This window comes from Schistocerca cancellata, chromosome 3, assembly GCF_023864275.1.
Source record: "Schistocerca cancellata isolate TAMUIC-IGC-003103 chromosome 3, iqSchCanc2.1, whole genome shotgun sequence".
In the NCBI taxonomy this organism is placed as follows: domain Eukaryota; kingdom Metazoa; phylum Arthropoda; class Insecta; order Orthoptera; family Acrididae; genus Schistocerca; species Schistocerca cancellata.
Window position 1 is genome coordinate 680,270,743 of NC_064628.1, and position 17,920 is coordinate 680,288,662.

General features: G+C 37.2%; 2 protein-coding genes across 2 annotated transcripts in view; one reads left to right on the forward strand and one right to left on the reverse strand.

Annotated features, from left to right (window-relative positions):
- LOC126176505 (26S proteasome non-ATPase regulatory subunit 2-like) overlaps nt 1-11,179 on the forward strand; it is a 213,722-nt gene extending 202,543 nt beyond the window's left edge. Inside the window, exons 15-17 of the mRNA XM_049923661.1 lie at nt 4,174-4,379; nt 7,624-7,742; nt 10,981-11,179. Coding sequence (XP_049779618.1) covers nt 4,174-4,379; nt 7,624-7,742; nt 10,981-11,169 — 514 coding nt within the window. The 3' untranslated portion in view covers nt 11,170-11,179. The remainder of the gene's footprint in view (nt 1-4,173; nt 4,380-7,623; nt 7,743-10,980) is intronic.
- Nucleotides 11,180-11,213: 34 nt separating this feature from the next.
- Nucleotides 11,214-17,920, reverse strand: part of LOC126175658 (betaine--homocysteine S-methyltransferase 1-like) — a 79,039-nt gene continuing 72,332 nt past the window's right edge. Inside the window, exons 8-9 of the mRNA XM_049922566.1 lie at nt 13,831-13,944; nt 11,214-11,813 (exon numbers count right to left, since the gene is read on the reverse strand). Of these exons, the coding sequence (XP_049778523.1) occupies nt 11,642-11,813; nt 13,831-13,944 (286 nt within the window). The 3' untranslated portion in view covers nt 11,214-11,641. The remainder of the gene's footprint in view (nt 11,814-13,830; nt 13,945-17,920) is intronic.

The window sequence follows — 17,920 nt, forward strand, 5'->3', positions numbered from 1 at the left end:
CAGGTGATGGATGTTTCACTGGCAGGCCTGGCCAGGCACATGGCGTTAGACATGAAGATCTGCTGTGTATGCCGGCAGCCAAATGGCAGTCAATGTGTTAAATGCAGTGGTCACATTTTGACTCTTAAGTCATTGCTCTGATTTATCCAAATGTAGTACATAACTGTGCACCTTAATAACCTATAACAAACTCTCATTATGCATGTTCCTTACTTGGGTATTCTATAATTTACATTTCGCTCAGTACAGCTTTCTGACAGCCAGAGAACTCAACTCAAATTTCACTTATTCATTTGTGCATGCATATAATGACAGTATCATCAGTGTAGTACTGAAATTCATATGTTAATCTCTGACTACCACACGTATAATGATGGATGTTTCACTGCCAGCCAAGCCCAGACAATAGTGTCAGTGTGGGGTTCTGCTGTGACCATTAGTGGCCTCATGGCATTCAACATGTTAAATATAAATACACTACTGGCCACTAAAATTGCTACAGCATGAAGATGACGTGCTACAGATGCAAAATTTAACCGACAGGAAGAAGATGCTGTGATATGCAAATGATTAGCTTTTAAGAAAATTCACACTAGGTTGGCGCCGGTGGCGACACCTACAACGTGCTGACATGAGGAAAGTTTCCAACCGATTTCTCATACACAAACAGCAGTTGACCGGCGTTGCCTGGTAAAATGTTGTTGTGATGCCTCATGTAAGGAGGAGAAATGCTTACCACCACGTTTCCGACTTTGATAAAGATCGGATTGTAGCCTATCGCGATTGCGGTTTAACGTATCGGGACATTGCTGCTCTTGGTCGAGATCCAATGACTGTTAGCAGAATATGGAATCATTGGGTTCAGGAGGGTAATACGAAACGCTGTGCTGGATCCCAACGACCTGGTATCACTAGCAGTCCAGATGACAGGCATCTTATCTGCATGGCAGTAACGGATCGTGCAGCCACGTCTCGATCCCTGAGTCAGCAGATGGGGACGTTTGCAAGACAACAACCATCTGCACGAACAGTTCGATGACGTTTGCAGCAGCAAGGACCATCAGCTCGAAGACCATGGCTGCGGTTACCCTTGATGCTGCATCACAGACAGGAGCGCCTGCGATGGTGTACTCAACGACGATCCTGGGTGCACGAATGGCAAAACATCATTTTTTTTTTTTCGGATGAATCCAGGTTCTGTTTACAGCATTATTATGGTCGCATTCATGTTTGGCGACATCGTGGTGAACACACATTGGAAGCGACATTCATCATCGCCATACTGGCCTATCACCCAGCGTGATGGTATGGGGTGCCATTGGTTACACGTCTCAGTCACCTCTTGTTTGCATTGATGGCACTTTGAACAGTGGATGTTGCATTTCAGATGTGTCATGACCTGTGGCTCTACCCTTCATTCCATCCCTGTGAAACCCTACATTTCAGCAGGATAATGCACGACCGCATGTTGCAGGTCCTGTACTGGCCTTTCTGGATACAGAAAATGTTCGACTGCTGCCCTGGCCAGCACATTCTCCAGATCTCTCACCATTTGAAAACGTCTGGTCAATGGTGGCCAAGCAACTGGCTTGTCACAATATGCCAGTCACTACTCTTGATGAACTGTGGTATCGTGTTGAAGCTGCATGGGCAGCTGTACTTGTATACGTCATCCAAGCTCTGTTTGACTCAATGCCCAGGTCTATCAAGGCTGTTATTACGGCCAGAAGTGGTTGTTCTGGGTACTGATTTCACAGGATCTATGCACCCAAATTGCGTGAAAATGTAATCACATGTCAGTTCTAGTATAATATACTTGTCCAATGAATACCCTTTTATCATCTGCGTTTCTTCTTGGTGTAGCACTTTTAATGGCCAGTAGTGTATCATGTAAATAGTAAGTGTGCTTGTCCATGCAATGTTGCAGTCAGGATGTATTTAGGCTGTGGGATCCAGTTGTGTAAGTTCTTTAACCACTTCAAAAATTGTGTTTTAGAAGGGTATGGCACCATGTCAATCAGTATTGAAATAAAGGTAAAATACAGAGTTATTCAAAACGATCTAGATTTATTGAAACAGCAGCTCAAGAAGTTTTTCAAGCCATGTTCAGAAATGTTTAGCATGTGGACCATTAGTCAAATAGCACATGTCCAGTCTATTGTCCAGTACAACCCCCCACTCATCCTAAATTGTCTGCACCAATGGCAGTTTATCCTGATAAGTCAGTGATGTTGTGGGGAAGTGGAGATGTGAAAAGAGTGCCTTTGATGTAACCCCAAAGGTAAAAATCACACAGCAGCAGTTCCAGAAAACTTGGCGGCCATGTCAGCAACTGGATATTGATACACAACCAATCCATCATCACAGTTGCTAAGGATCCAAGAACTCAAGAACTTCCTGTTGAAAATTAAATTATCACTGTTGACTTGTAATTGCAGCGTGAACTACACAAAATGCCTTCTCAATGGTCTGGCAGTAATGTTGCTGGATAGCACTGTAACAAAACAAACTTTCCAGAATATTGAATTGTATAGTATCATACCTGAATAAAAACATTTTTATACAATCACTTGAAAGAATCTTGATCGTTTTGAATAAACATTGTACTGTATTGTTTTCAAGTGGTTGCTGCATGTCTCCACAGGCATTGATCTGCCCTTATATGCAAAATATGAGGGCTGTTCCAAAAGTAACAGACATTGGTCTGTTGAAGCAGTGATTGGAGCTGCAGCTGCCATCTTGATGTTATAATGTGCCCACCCTCAGTATGCATCCAGTGGTGGTAGCATGTGGTTTGTGTTTCAGCTACTTTGCTTTCTCCTACGTGCTGCAATAGAAAATCCCACAACCTTTGTGGTTCATTAGGTAATTAAGTTTCTGTTGCTGAAAAACTGCAAACCAATCGAAATTTATCACAACCTTTGTGCTGTGTACGGAAAGGGTATAATGAGTGAAAGCTGATTAAGCAGTGGTGCATTGATTTTAAAAATGGCTGTACCAAAGTTCATGATTAGGATCACAGTGGTAGTCCTATCCTTGTGGCTGACAAACTGGTGATGAAAATCAATGAAAAAATTCATGATAATTGTTGTTCACGATTGCGGAACTTTTACAACATTCACTCCAGATTTGATGGAGTTTGGTACATTACATTGTGGTGGAGAAACTTGGTTACCACAAATTTTGTGCTAGGTAGTTCTCAAAAACCTAACACGAAGACCACAAAAAACAGAGACATATGGCAGCACTGACCTTCCTTAAAGATTGAGAGAAAAATGGCACTGTACTGTATGTAACAAGCTGAGACATGGGTGAACTATGTCAACTGTGAACAAGAAGGCAGTTGTTTTGGAATAGGGACACTCAAATTTTCCAAATAAACCAGGAAAGTGTTTGCTAATGCTGTCAAGGCTGTTGTGGGTTGGGACTCTAAGGGAGTGATTCTCATTGATTTCCTTGAATGTGGCAAAACAATTAACTCAGAGAGGTATTGTTTAACACTGACAAAGTTAAGGCGAGTGATACAAACCAATTGTTGGTGAAAACTTAGTGCAAAAGTTTTGTTTTTACACAACAACATACAGCCACACACGGCCAACGCACCTGAGACGTACTGGGTTACCTACTGGGTTTTGGATGGTATGTGTTCGATTATCCACCACACAACCCAGAATTGGTGCCAAGTGACTACCACCTATTGCAGCAATAAAGACATAGCTCACTACACAATGCTTGGATACTGGTACTTTACTGCATGCCAGTATAGACCAGTGGTTGCAATCAAAGGTGGCAAATTTGTACAGAGATGGTATTGAAAAACTTTTGCCACAGTATGGTAAGTGCCTCAACTTGAATGGCTTATGAAAAAATAGCTTAAGATTATACTTTTAAAATGTATATAATAAAATTTGATTTTTCCATACTGTTAATTTTTTATTTCAAAACATCTGTTACCTTCTGGATAGCCCTTGTACTTAATAACAAGAAAGGGATGCTGAAGCATCCATGATTACTGAAAAGAGCAACTAACAGAAAATAACTGCTTCCACTGAACTCTATACCCTCATCTCATTTTCCCACATCAGATACATCTCCTTTTCATGCTTTGTATATAATGTTTTTGATCTACATATTTCAGTACATGTTTACTAATGGCTTGTTTGTATTACCTAGGTTGGCCACTATGTTACGACATCTAGCACAGTTTCATGGAAAGAATCCTGAAATGTTGTTTATGGTGCGGATTGCACAGGGCTTAACACACATGGGAAAAGGTACCATGTCATTGGCACCATTTCATACTGATCGACAAGTGCTGAGTCGTGTGGCACTTGGAGGCCTCTTAATTGTCCTTACTGGATGCCTTGATATTCGAAATAGTATGTGGCTCCTTTTATAGTTTCAGCTTCACTCGTTAACTTAATTAAATGCTATAACTTATGTTACAACTGTTTCAATTACAAGTACTTTCTTGAATTTGGCTATAAAATGATAAGTAATATAAATATAATAAAAACACATTCACAGTTTCAGCAATAGCGATACTTTCTTCACAGCAAAATTTCGTGACTGTTCAGTAAGTTCCTCATACCATAACAATGTTATGCTAGGAAAGACTGATTGATAAACATGAGAAAATAAGAAAACTCTTATAATGCAGAAAACTTGGCTATAAACATGCTGACTGCAAATGCTTAGTAATGTATGGTTCACTATCAGAGCAGGCCAGGACAGGCTCACGGCTCTAAGTGTGAGGCCTAAGGCCATGTGGCAGTCAACATTTTAATGATGCATAATGATACGTGGCTTGAATTTAGTTGTTTGTTATGCTCTCTGAGAATTAAAGTTACCGGAGAGGGCTGGAGTGTACTCACAGGAAATTTCTTAGAAGGAAACCTCACCAACTTTACCTCATATTATAAGGAGAAAGAAACACACTTTCAGGGTATCCACTCATGAAATCACTTCCTTGTGAAAAGTTGGACCATAATTCTGATTTTATGCACGGCTTTTAAACTTTTGAGCACATCAGTTGTTTTCCACTTGCTCTGCCCCACTGCAGCTGCCTCTTGTCCGAGCACAAAGTATGGTATAGTGGAGTAAGTAAGAGGTTTGAGAAGTAGTGTTTTGATATTAGTAACATGCTTTGTTCATTGTGACGCAGTGCAAGGCTCTAACATGTAGCTGGTGTCAGAGATCCTTTACTTTGAACATTTTTTTGTTGATTCAGAAAAGCAATCTAAATAAATGAAACTAGTTATTGTGTCATTAAAGCAATATCATAGTTCTTTTTAATTATTAACTATGCTGTTGTACATTATTTTCCTTCTTTCTTAATGCTGTCACTGTTCAGTTAAGAACATTTGCAGGAGTTGTGCTATTCTTCGACATGATCTAGGTAATTCAATTGAAATAAAAAAATCATTAACTTCATTCGATAATAATTTTTCATTTTAATTTTGAAGCATGTATATAGCTGCAGAATATCAACACAAAAATATTGTTAAATAATATTGAAGATATACTGTATGAGCACGAGATTAACATATTATGTACTCTCATATTACTTACTATTTTACCCCTAGAATGATGTGTTCTCAAACGAATATTTCATAAATGTTGGTAAGATGTGTCCACCTCCCACTTCTCTTTCCTCATCTTTAACATCCCACGAATAGGGCTCTAGTTGTCACTCCACTGAACAATACTTTGCACTTGGGCATTAGGTGGCTGCAATGGATTGGCCTTAGTGATAAACAACCTTTGTGTGCAAAAGTTTAAAAGCTGTACTGTCAGAAGATCATACCTGCATGCTTAGCTCACAATCAATTTTTGGGGGTAATATCTTGCAGGTGCACTTTTTCCTCCTTAAAATGTGAGGTCAAGTTGGTAACACTTCCTTGTTGCGTGAAATGCACTGTCTTTCAATTCAGTCTCTTTATACATCCATTAACAATATGCATTGTATGGATGTAGTCAATTACAATATAGTTTCTTATATTTAATTTGTTTCAAAAACTTGGATAATGAATACAAATATTTTACATCAGTATATATAAATAATGTTACTTTTCCATATTAAGATATTCTTCAATTTTATAAAAACTACGTGTTAGTAAAAACTGTTTAAGATCTACCTTGAATTTATGAAATTCTTTCATTTTCTTTATTGTAGAAGGTAATGCACTAAAAAGTATTTTGGGCTGGTAGTTTACACCTTTTTGGTAGAATGCTCCTTTGTGGGTGTGCCTGTGAAAATCATCCCTGTTCTTTGTTTCATGGTTATGAACCTGATTATTTAATGTTGAAAATTCCTAGTGAGTTTTCAGAAAGCACACACATTTTATTTCCCTGCATGACACACTGGAGGGAACCCCTTTCATTATTCTAATAGCCCCCCCCCTTTTTTTTTTAAGCTTGAAAGCTTGTTTTGTCATACCTGTATTTCCCCAGTTTCCCCAGAAGATCACACCATATCTAAGCAAACTGTTCATGTAAGCATAATAGGCACATAGCAATGATTCTGTGTTGCAACATTCCCGAAGCTTTCTTAGCACATTGCAGCATTTACTTAATTTTTTTCTCAAAACTTGTAGATGCTTTTCCCATCTCAAGTGCTCATCCACCCATATACCTAGGAATTTTGTGTATGGAGCTTGTGCATTAACATAGTTCCCTAACTCAGCTTTTAGTCTTCTTCCAGCTTTACTTTTAATATTACTGAAATTCATCAATGCTGTTTTATCCTTATTTATGATCAAAGTGTTATCGCTAAACCATTTACCTGTCTCAGTTATTGTCCTAGAGACACTTTGCTGTAGATTATCCTCAGTGTATCCTTTTATAAAAATGCTAGTGTCATCAGCAAACATCACCAATTCTGTAACTGTCAGATGGTTTGGCAAATCGTGTATGTACATCAAAGTAGGATACAGAAAGAATTACATTTTTTTTGTATAAACTATAGTTTTTCAGTGTCTCAGTTTTTCTTTTTTTTCCCCTTGGCCTTTTAAACATAATATGGCAGTAATGCCATTCAGCAGCTGTATGATCTGGGATGAAAGGCATGATTGGTTTCACACATTCAAAAGTTAAGTTTTGGATTCTTCTATCAGCTACATCATTAAATTGTACTGTCTGAAATAAATACCATAATAAATCTGTCTGCTCATGCTTTGAAACTGTGCAGTATGATATTGTCTGTCATTATAACAAACAATTTAGATGTTACATTGGCATAAGTTTCTCTTAATGTTCTGGCCCTCTAATTACTAATTCTTACATGTAACAGTAAATAAAATGGATAGTAGTATCTATCTTAAGAAAAAATCCAGTATGCATTAATAACTATTAATTCACAGGAAGTGTTTTGCTTATTGACTCTTCCTACACATTTAACATTAGTTACATAAAATTTTTGGACCTTTTTCATTTCATGTAAATGTTTCAGTTAGCAAATCTAATTCATTTCTATCAGCCTCAGATTTGTACTTTTTGTTAATTACAGAAAATCACAATACTGTATTGTCAACTTATGATACTTTTTGTATTTTGAAACTTTAAACGCATTTTAAAGAACCCAGGTATTTCTGTTCTGGTACTAACAGATTTATTTTGTTGCAGTTATACTGGGCAAATCTCATTACCTTTTGTATTGCTTGGTAGCTGCTATGCATCCACGCTGGCTTATTACTTTGGATGAAAACTTGGAACCTGTGAATGTATTTGTTAGAGTGGGACAGGTGAGGGCACATACACAGATACAAAAATATTTTTATGATTTTGGACACTTAAGTTTTGCAGTTACTTAGCACTTTTCAAAATATTATATGTAAGTAATTTGATATGAAATTCAAAAATTTCTCATTAATTTGTATTTATATAGTGTTCATTGTGGGTTTGATTAAATGAGTCAGTATGGAGGTACTTTATCATACCACAGTTCTGAATCAGATTGTTTCAGGTTTTCTGTAATTATGCATAAAGTCTTCAATGAACCTTCAATTTTATATATCCCATTAAACAGTAACTATTTTTACAACCTAGCTGTACATGCTCTTAATTTTTGAATATTTTTTTCCAGCACTAAGTTTTCTAGTTTTCTTTTTGAACTTTTAACAGCAAATATGAACCAGTAGGTTTAATGAACTGCTTTTATGAGTAAATATGTTTTCCGAAAACCAGTTACCTGAGCACACATGTTCGTAGTGCTGATTATGTATCACTGAAAATTATTTTACTTTTAGAACTTCATCTTCATGTGGCCTTTGCACTACTCATTTGTGTAATGTTAGGTAGTGTTTTGTTAATGTTAGCATATATTGAGCAAGAACCTGACATTGAAGGAACAAATCTAAGACATATTATCCTTTCCTATGTGGCAAACAAAATAGCTGCTAATTCCAAGCACATTGCTATGTTAAACAGGGAGGGGAAAAAGATAGCACATCTCAGTACATGCACTAAAGAACTTCATGCATTTTTCATAAACCATACTTCTCAACACATACTAGTATGTGAGCACACTTCTGACATGACTATTCCATGGCACTCAGCATGTCTTAGGATAACATTAGGCTCAGATTTTTGTGGAATGTGCCAATACACAGAGTTAAACAGAGGTGTAGCCATCTAATTTACAACAAATATGCAATCTAGTAGACCTGCTATGCCAAAAACATGAGTAAAATTTGGTTATTTCTTTTGAGCTGTATAATTTGGTATAAGTAGGGGATAGTTTTACTAAGCTAAATACTTGTAATCTATACTGATGGTTACAAAAGAGTAATTGTGGGCCTGAGAATATTCCACATATTTCACTTTATTTTCTGGAAGATGTAATTTGTTCCCAAAAGATATTACTGTTGAAAATTGAAAAACAGTGGGCATGCTTAGCTATTTGAAGGCCCCTAAAAATTTCAAGGTCATCAAGCAACTAGTAGCTCCTCTTTGTAGGTTGTTAGTGCAGGTATGACTGATAAGTGCATTTTTCTAGTGGGTAGGCTTTTTTAAGTTCATTAGGTACAAAACCTTTTGATTGGGTCATTGTAAGTATGGTATGCATTAGATCATTTCCTCTGTAGAAGCCTTACATTATTTCTTCCTTACCTCCCTCTGCTGCATCTTTATGCTATGTCTAAAATGTGCGTGATGTGTTTGAGTCTAAGTATTTCTGCTCTGGAAGTTGCTTAGGAGACAAATCACTTACAAAGAATGTTTGCTTAAGATTTTTATTTGTATTAAATCAATAAAACAGAATTCTGTACATCACTTATTAGGCGGAGAAAGTTATTGCTATGACTTAATACGTCACTCCTTTCATTGTCACACCAAGGTTGGTTGATGACTAGTGTAAATCAGTTTTAGTCTTATGTAATTATAAAAGTTACAGTTTACAAACTGCAAATGTTCACAACAAACTTTGTAATGGAGTGAACATTCTGTGACACTAATTGCCTTTGGTGCAGGATTCTGAAATGTTCCACAAATTTTCAACATGTGCAATTCAGCAAACAGTGCGATAGAGGAATCTGATAGTATTTTGGAATATCCTTAGTACCACTTTTCCATTTAAAGATAAAATTTACACCCACACGGATTGCAACTCTGTATTCTGGAGTCACTAAAGAAACTGTTGTACTATATATTTTATTTTGTTATCCGACAGTGGGAAAAAAACTTATGATTTTGAAAGTAAAGTTTTGAACTAAGATAAGTCATAACCCACTTCAGTGGAGTAGTAAATAAAGCTTTATTTAGAGGAAATCAAAATGCATTTGTATCGTAAAATTATCCAAATAGGCTTTTATTTCTGTTATTTATTTTTGTAAATAAATATTTCCACATAAGAAGCCAGATGTCCTGGCACATCAATCAAGAATGTGCCAATTTAAAGCCACATACCTATATTCACAACTGCTGCTGCTACTACAGGTGACTGTTTTGTGCTCTTAGTAGCTGCTTTTGAGACCACACAAAAGTCAGTCTGCAAGAAAATGTTATAGCTACATTCTTTGAGAGTAGTTCCTACACAGTCAGTCAGTCAGTCCATTTGCATACAGCACAGTTCAATATTATGAGCTGCTCGAGAATTTTATTCCCCTTGAGACTCTAGTGAGATAATCCCATCCCTAGTGTTAAACACAATCTTCCACCATTTAACAGAATGGCCTCTTCTATATATATTTTTATTTTCTTATAATAGAAGGAAACATTCCACGAAGGAAAAATATACCTAAAAACAAAGATGATGTGACTTACCAAATGAAAGTGCTGGCAGGTCGACAGACACACAAACGAACACAAACATACACACAAAATTCAAGCTTTCGCAACAAACTGTTGCCTCATCAGGAAAGAGGGAAGGAGAGGGAAAGACGAAAGGATGTGGGTTTTAAGGGAGAGGGTAAGGAGTAATTCCAGTCCCGGGAGCGGAAAGACTTACCTTAAGGGGAAAAAAAGGACGGGTATACACTCGCACACACACACATATCCATCCACACATATACAGACACAAGCAGACAGGTCTTTAAATATGTCTGCTTGTGTCTGTATATGTGTGGATGGATATGTGTGAGTGTGCGCGCGCGAGTGTATACCCGTCCTTTTTTCCCCCTAAGGTAAGTCTTTCCGCTCCCGGGACTGGAATGACTCCTTACCCTCTCCCTTAAAACCCACATCCTTTCGTCTTTCCCTCTCCTTCCCTCTTTCCTGATGAGGCAACAGTTTGTTGTGAAAGCTTGAATTTTGTGTGTATGTTTGTGTTCGTTTGTGTGTCTGTCGACCTGCCAGCACTTTCATTTGGTAAGTCACATCACCTTTGTTTTTAGGTATATTTTTATTTTCTGATTTTTGAAGTATGCTTATGTACTATCTGCTGTTTTATGTATTCCTGTCACAGTATTTAACAGATATTTTTAAAAAGCTTTTATTGTTTCATAAAAGTATATCTAATGAGATACATTCAACAATTTTTTTTAGGCTTTGGATGTTGTTGGGAAAGCAGGGACACCAAAATCAATCACGAGAGGTCAGACACACACGACTCCAGTTCTACTTGGCGTAGGTGAACGTGCCGAATTGACATCTGAAGAGTACATACCGCTTTCACCAGTAATGGAAGGCTTTGTTATATTACGCAAAAATCCAGATTTTGAATTAACTAACTGAAAATAATTAAGTATGTATAACAGCCACACATATATTCTTAATGTCTGTAGTAGAATAGGTCATTTAAAATACTTATTTTAATGAAATACTTCGATATTGTTTAAAGTTTTCAAGAAAGGGCTAATTCATAGCTCTCTTTTTGTATTTGAGTAAATGTATTCATCAAATGAGTCTCCATGAAGAATGATTTCAAAGACAGGTCAGTAAATAAGACACTATTGCTTGTTTCCATTTTAAGAGAAGTGATTTTTTTTATTTTTTATTTTATTTTTTTTTTTTTAACCCAGGAGCTATACAATTGTCCTTCATGAAACATGGAATAGTGTAACAGATTTCATTGTTGTTGATCACATACTTTTCTTTATATAATGGTAAACAAGATCAAATTGCTATACTCTAACTGATCAGTCTTAAGTCAGTACTTCATAATAAGCAACCAACAATACATAACACTGTGGTCTGAGTAATTTAATTATTTCTTGAAAGAAGCCAGCTTCTTTATTTCATCTTCAGTTGTGGCTTCTTTGTGCTGTTTGAGATCCGCATTGCCAGCTGTGATGCCCCAGTCATCAGGGTGTGACATGGATGGGCAGTATGGGCGGCCTGACGCTGGTTTTATATTTTCCCAATAAGACCTCTGTGCTCTGTAAATGTATTGAAATTAATTTCTTTGTCATGATTAATGGATCTTCTATGTATTGTGAAAATAACAATTATTTGATCTAACTGCACTATTTAGTTCACACAAATAGTTTAAGGCCCTGCCTGTTCTGAAGTGATATGTGCACAAATTATGGTTAGGTTATACACATACTGATTACATTACTGGAGTATAATGTACAATAATAGCACGGGTATGTCTCAGAAAGTCGTTTTGGTGGAACACTAGATAGTGCCTGGTGTGCAATTTTTTGCATGGTTTACTTTCCACTTTATGACATATTACAAGTATATTACTTATGTAAAATAAATATGGATTGCCACTGACAACTGGAATGATAGACAACTTTCAGAGATTATGTGAAGCCTTTCCAGATAAATACCTAGTATGTGCAGCTCTAACTCAAGAAGAGGAAGGAAGAGTTTTGGTGAATTTAGAGCATTAACAACTTTCATCATAGGTCTTTACTTAGTTTATAATTAGGATGTTTGCACTCCCCTATGGTTCAGTGAACAGATTTGTTCACTCCAGTAAGGCCCTGTGTTGGTGTTGCAACAAGTACTGAAATTCTGTTGCCACGTATGACAGTAACTGTCTACTGTTACTCTGCCTGACAAAGTTCCATACCACCTCCACAAAATTTTACCATGCAGTACATGGAAGAATCGAAGTATAAATAAGAATGAAGACCAAGAACTAAGTATCTGCATTAAGAAGGGTGTGAGACAAGGATTCAGTCTTTTCTCCGTACTGTTCAACCTGTATGTCAAAGAAGCAGTGACTGAAATAAAATGTTCTGGATTTGGGATGAATTCATGGTGAAAGTGCAATTGTAGGATTTGCTGATGTGACAGACTCAGTGAAAGTGAAGAACTATGGCAGGACTTTTTGGAGGGAGTTCATAGTCTGATGAGCACACACTGTAGATTGATAGGAAACCAATGAAATATCAAAGTATTGAGGATTAGCAGAAATGAGGTTAATGAAAAACTGCAACATTTGGGTCACAGAGTAGACCAAGTGAAGAAATTATGCCTTGGAAGCAAAGTACCACATAGTGAACCAAGCAAGGACATATAAACAGACCAGGATAGCATTCCTGGCCAAAAGAAGTGTACTAGTATGGAAACATCATCCTACATTGGAGGAAAATGTTTCTAATAATCTGTGTTTGGAACACGGAACTGTATGAAAGTGAATCATGAACTGTGGGGCAACCAAAAAAGAAGACAAAGTGAAATGTAGTGCTACATAAGGGTACTGAAAATTAAATTGTCTGACAAGGTAAGAACTGAGGCTCTCCAGAGAGAATAGTGAGAAGAGGGACATGCTGATCACAGACAAGAGGAGGCAGTTAGATGATAGGACATCAGAGTCACTTCCTTTGTACTAGAGGGAGCCATAGGGATGAAAACATTTGGGTGTTTGAATCATTGTGGTAACAGGTTCAGTTGGGAACCTGTAAACTATTTCCGTCTGTTGTGAACTGTGGAAGGGACACTGGAAAAACATTACAGCAGCATGGGTGACACGAGGACATGCAGTACACTATTATCCAGGTGCACAATAAAATTTTTCTGGTTTTAAAGTTTGAGATATGGCAAGTGTTGGTGAATAGAAACTGTGAAAAAGTAAAAAGTATGCATTGTCACTTAAGGCTTAACACTCAAATTAACTCAGTCTACAATGCTTTTGAATTAGTTTATGTAAACCAGAAAATTTACCAGTATTAGAGGGTCACTGGTTTCATGAAATACAGTACTTCACATGTCTTGTCTTACACCTCTGACATTCGAGAATTCTGCATAATTATGTCAACTTTCTGCAAGCAGTAGGCTTGTACAGTTTCTATAACTGTATAGAAAGTGTTGTCTGGTTAAGTTTCAGTTTCATATCAAATATTCTGCTGAACATAATTTAGCTGTGTCAAAAATATAAAAACAATTTGAAGCCGTTGCCAAATGAAAACCTCTAAATTCAAAATTGTAGAATTACCTTACCTGGCTCTAACCCATGGCTTTGTGTGCATCATTAAACCACCACCCCATAAATCATGTTTTTCAGTGGCCTTTGACTGTTTACCACGCTCCTCAATAAGTTCTTCTGAAATTGCCCTGTAAATGAAAAATGTATATTTTACACCATCTGAATGTAACTGTTTTGTGCATATATCCATATAAATAAACATTAAAGAATCAACAGATAATTTTCCCTAATTGTGGCTTGAACACAGTGTCAAATTTCTGCTGTGTTAAACCCAGATGTACGTCATACAAATAAAAAGGACTTATTTCACTGTAGGCAAGGAGAGAGTAAAGAGGTGATTCATTCAGTATAATTGAAAATGTATCTCAAATTTGAGCTACCAATCTCTGAAGCATGTGTATTATGTTACTATTCTATGTAGAAAACTGCAAAGGTCCTGCACAGTATTTGTCTACAGGTGTTAGATGTAAATAAGGACAAAACAAATATAACACGATTGGTTGGAGTCCAGGTTGTGAAAACACACGAGACTATTGCTTATGGCAGTTTATGGAAAAAAGTCCGTTGTCAAAGTACTGTATGTGAGCAATCCAACTGGACCACCTGAAATCATGATGTACATCTTTACTGACTTCAAACCATCTGCAAATAGTGACATCTTGTTTGCAATTTTAGTGGTAACACCTGTGGTCTATTGCTCATTGCTGTCTAACTAATGAACTATTGCTATGAAAGGAGTGTCACAGTTAATAATGACATCAATAAAGGGTAAGCTAGCAATTTTAGTAGTGTTGTATAGCTCTAATACTAGAAGATGATACCATTGTTGCAATACTCTGATACTTCACTGCAAATATTAGCAAGCTTGCTTACATGGAGTCTGCAGAGCAAGAGTTTCATACTATAAGTTGATTCTAGATTCTGATTACAAATTGCTACAGCTTATGGAGGGACACCAGCAGTTTGAGTTTGGATTAGAATGTTTGTCTGGACTGTATTCTTCCCATTACAGGGGAAACTTTTGCTGCTTACCTAAATATTTCACATTGTGAAATTCCCTGAATTTAGTAGAAGCAGGTGTGTTCTTACATTCTTGTGTCCAGGAAATTTCTCACATCTTTCAGCCGAGTATTAGGCCATATTCAATGCTTTCTTGTCAAGCCGAAGGTCATCAACAGTACCTCTGGTGGTGTAGTTGGGCCATTGTAAAAGATGTTCCATTGCCTGGGCTTCATTACATTGGCATTTGTTGTCTGCTCCATCTTTAAGAGTTCATTTAGTTAGATTTGTTTTGACTGATGTTACATCCATTCTGATGCAATTCAGTGTTCTCCACATCTTCCAGCTTAATGTATTGTCACTTTGCAACTCTTGGGAGGCATAGTGGTCCTTCAGAGGCTGATGTAGCTGATCACTAAGGAACCTTGTGGATTTAAGTCTCCCCATTCTACATAAAGCACCATGTACAGGGTGCCACTTGTTAAGAATCTGTTTAAATTTTTGTGTACGCTTGTGTAAAGTACATCGGGATTTATGGTCTTGGAATCTGAACGCACTATATAGTTTCCAAAGTGGGGTGGGTTTCATGCATTCTGTTAGCCTGCATATGTCATTTAGGAGCACACAGACTTTTTGGCACGTGCAGATCCGCAAAGTGCTTGGGCAGATGTTTCCTTGTTCATTTCCTATTCACTTTTTTTTCATAAGCTGTTTACAGTGACAATCTTTTGGTGAGTCTTCTCACAGTGATATTTGAATGTCAGTGATGTGTTGAGCATGAAACCCAGATATGTTGCTTTGTGTTCCAGATTGCTGCCATTCCAGGTGACATTCATTTTCTGTTTGCTTGTTTTGAGCTAGAAGCAGGATTCTTACATTTTAAAGTTGTCAGGTCAACAGTCATTCATTTAATGTGTCTTCTGGCCTATATGTCAAATTCTTTCTTCAAAGTTATTTAGACCCTATAAGGGCTTGGGTGAGTTAGTGTCACCAGAAGAGGTTGGCCACTTATGGTGGTACAATTTACAGTAAAATGCACTGACATGCACTACTCATGTTTATGAAGATAATTTTTTTAGAATGCATGATGATTCTTCTTTCTATCAGGACATGAGTGGCTCTGGTGAAATGTGTGTTTAAAGTCGACAGATTCAAGACAGGGTTCTCAAGAAACTTGAAAGCTAGAAGAAAATCATTACTTCATGAGGTGGAAGCCATCCCCTGCATAGGTACAGTACACTATGCACGGCACACACTGGAGTGTGTTGCACATTAACTGCAGCTGCGTGGTTACCCTGTTCATAATGTGCATACATTGACTATCTAGTTCTGCACAATAAGCCAACTTCTCTATGTTTTCTGTATTTTTGTCTGGGATCCCTGTCAACATTAAACTGTTCTCCCACGAAGCTGAACTAGCTGAACTCACTAGGCAAGATAACCACTGAGACACATTGCATACCTGAAAAGCCACCTGTTGCATACCTGAAAAGCCACCTGTGATATATTCCATGGATTCCAGGGTATGTTCAACACTAGTAAGTGGGAAGTTTGTTCCCATATACCTCCAACTGCACAAGCCCACAGCATTACAGAACCTCCACCAACTTTAACAGATTCACAAGGTTGTCTCCATACATTTACACATCCATCGACTCAATAAAATTTGAAATGAGACCCATCTGACCAGGCATTATGTTTACAGTCATCTATAGACCAATGTCGGTGTTGATGGGCCCAGGCAAGGTGTAAAGGTTTGTTTCATGCAGCCATCAAGGGTACACAAATGGGCCTTCAGCTCAAAAGCCCATATTATTGATGTTTCATTGAATGGTTCACACACTGACACTTGTTGAGGGACCAGCATTGAAATCTGCGGCAGTTTGCACAAGGACTACACTTCTGTCACATTGAAAGATTCTATTCAGTCATCATTGGTCCTATACTTCCAGGATCTTTTTCCAGCCACAGTGATCGAGATTTGATGTTTTGCCAGATTCCTGATATTCATGGTACACTCGTGAAATGGTCATACAGGGAATCTCTATTTCATCACTATCTCTGAGACGCTGTGTCCCATCGCTCGTGTGCTGACGATAACGCCATGGTCAAACTCACTCAAATCTTCATAACATGCCGTTGTAGCAGTAGTAACCAATCTAACAACTGCACCAGATACTTCTTGTCTTATATAGGCATTTCTGACTGCAACTCTGTATTCTGCCTGTTTATGTATCTCTGTAGTCACCTAGTAGCGATACTGAACAATTTATGGGGTTCTTATAAAATCTGTTTCTCTATGCAGAATAATGCCAAATACTATATGTTAATTTTTGTTGATTTAAACTTTGATATGATCTATAAGCTCTTCTGTATAATTTATTCCAATTCTACAAGGCATCTTACCAATCTTGATCTCATTACATGTGTGAAAAAATTTACTTCAAACTATGATTACTTACCATTTACTGTCAGAATGCAAAGAAGTATGGGTAAAACTTACAATTTAAGATCCAGAAGAAGATTTTTAAATTCAGTAAGGCCTCCATTAGGGTAATAAATGATAAAGACTTAACAGCTTCTGAGATAAAATGGAGAAGCCATACTGTAATAATATATATGCTGGCAAAATCTTTAATTCCTTTGGGAAATTTGTCAGCACACACAAATTTTGACAGCCTCTGCCCAATTGTTATAAAACATAATAAAACAAAAGTAAGGAGACATGCAAAAAAATCATAAGTAGTTCACACCTCATTTACAGAATCTAGGATGGTTATTTATACTGTGTCATAAGTTCAAAAGTGGTATAATAGCGTAAATTATGTATAAAAGACAGTATATATCAGAAATTATATTAAGGGAACAATTATATCGAAAACTCTCTTACTAAATCAATGTTACTTTGAAAAATCCAGGAGGGAATGTAAAAATATTATGAGAAGGAAAATTGCTACTCACCATATAGCAGAGATGTTGAGTTGCACATAGACACAACAAAAAGATCCTCACAATTATAGCTTTCAGCTGTTAAGGCCTTCGTCAACAAAACACACACACACACACACACACACACACACACACACACACACACACACACACACA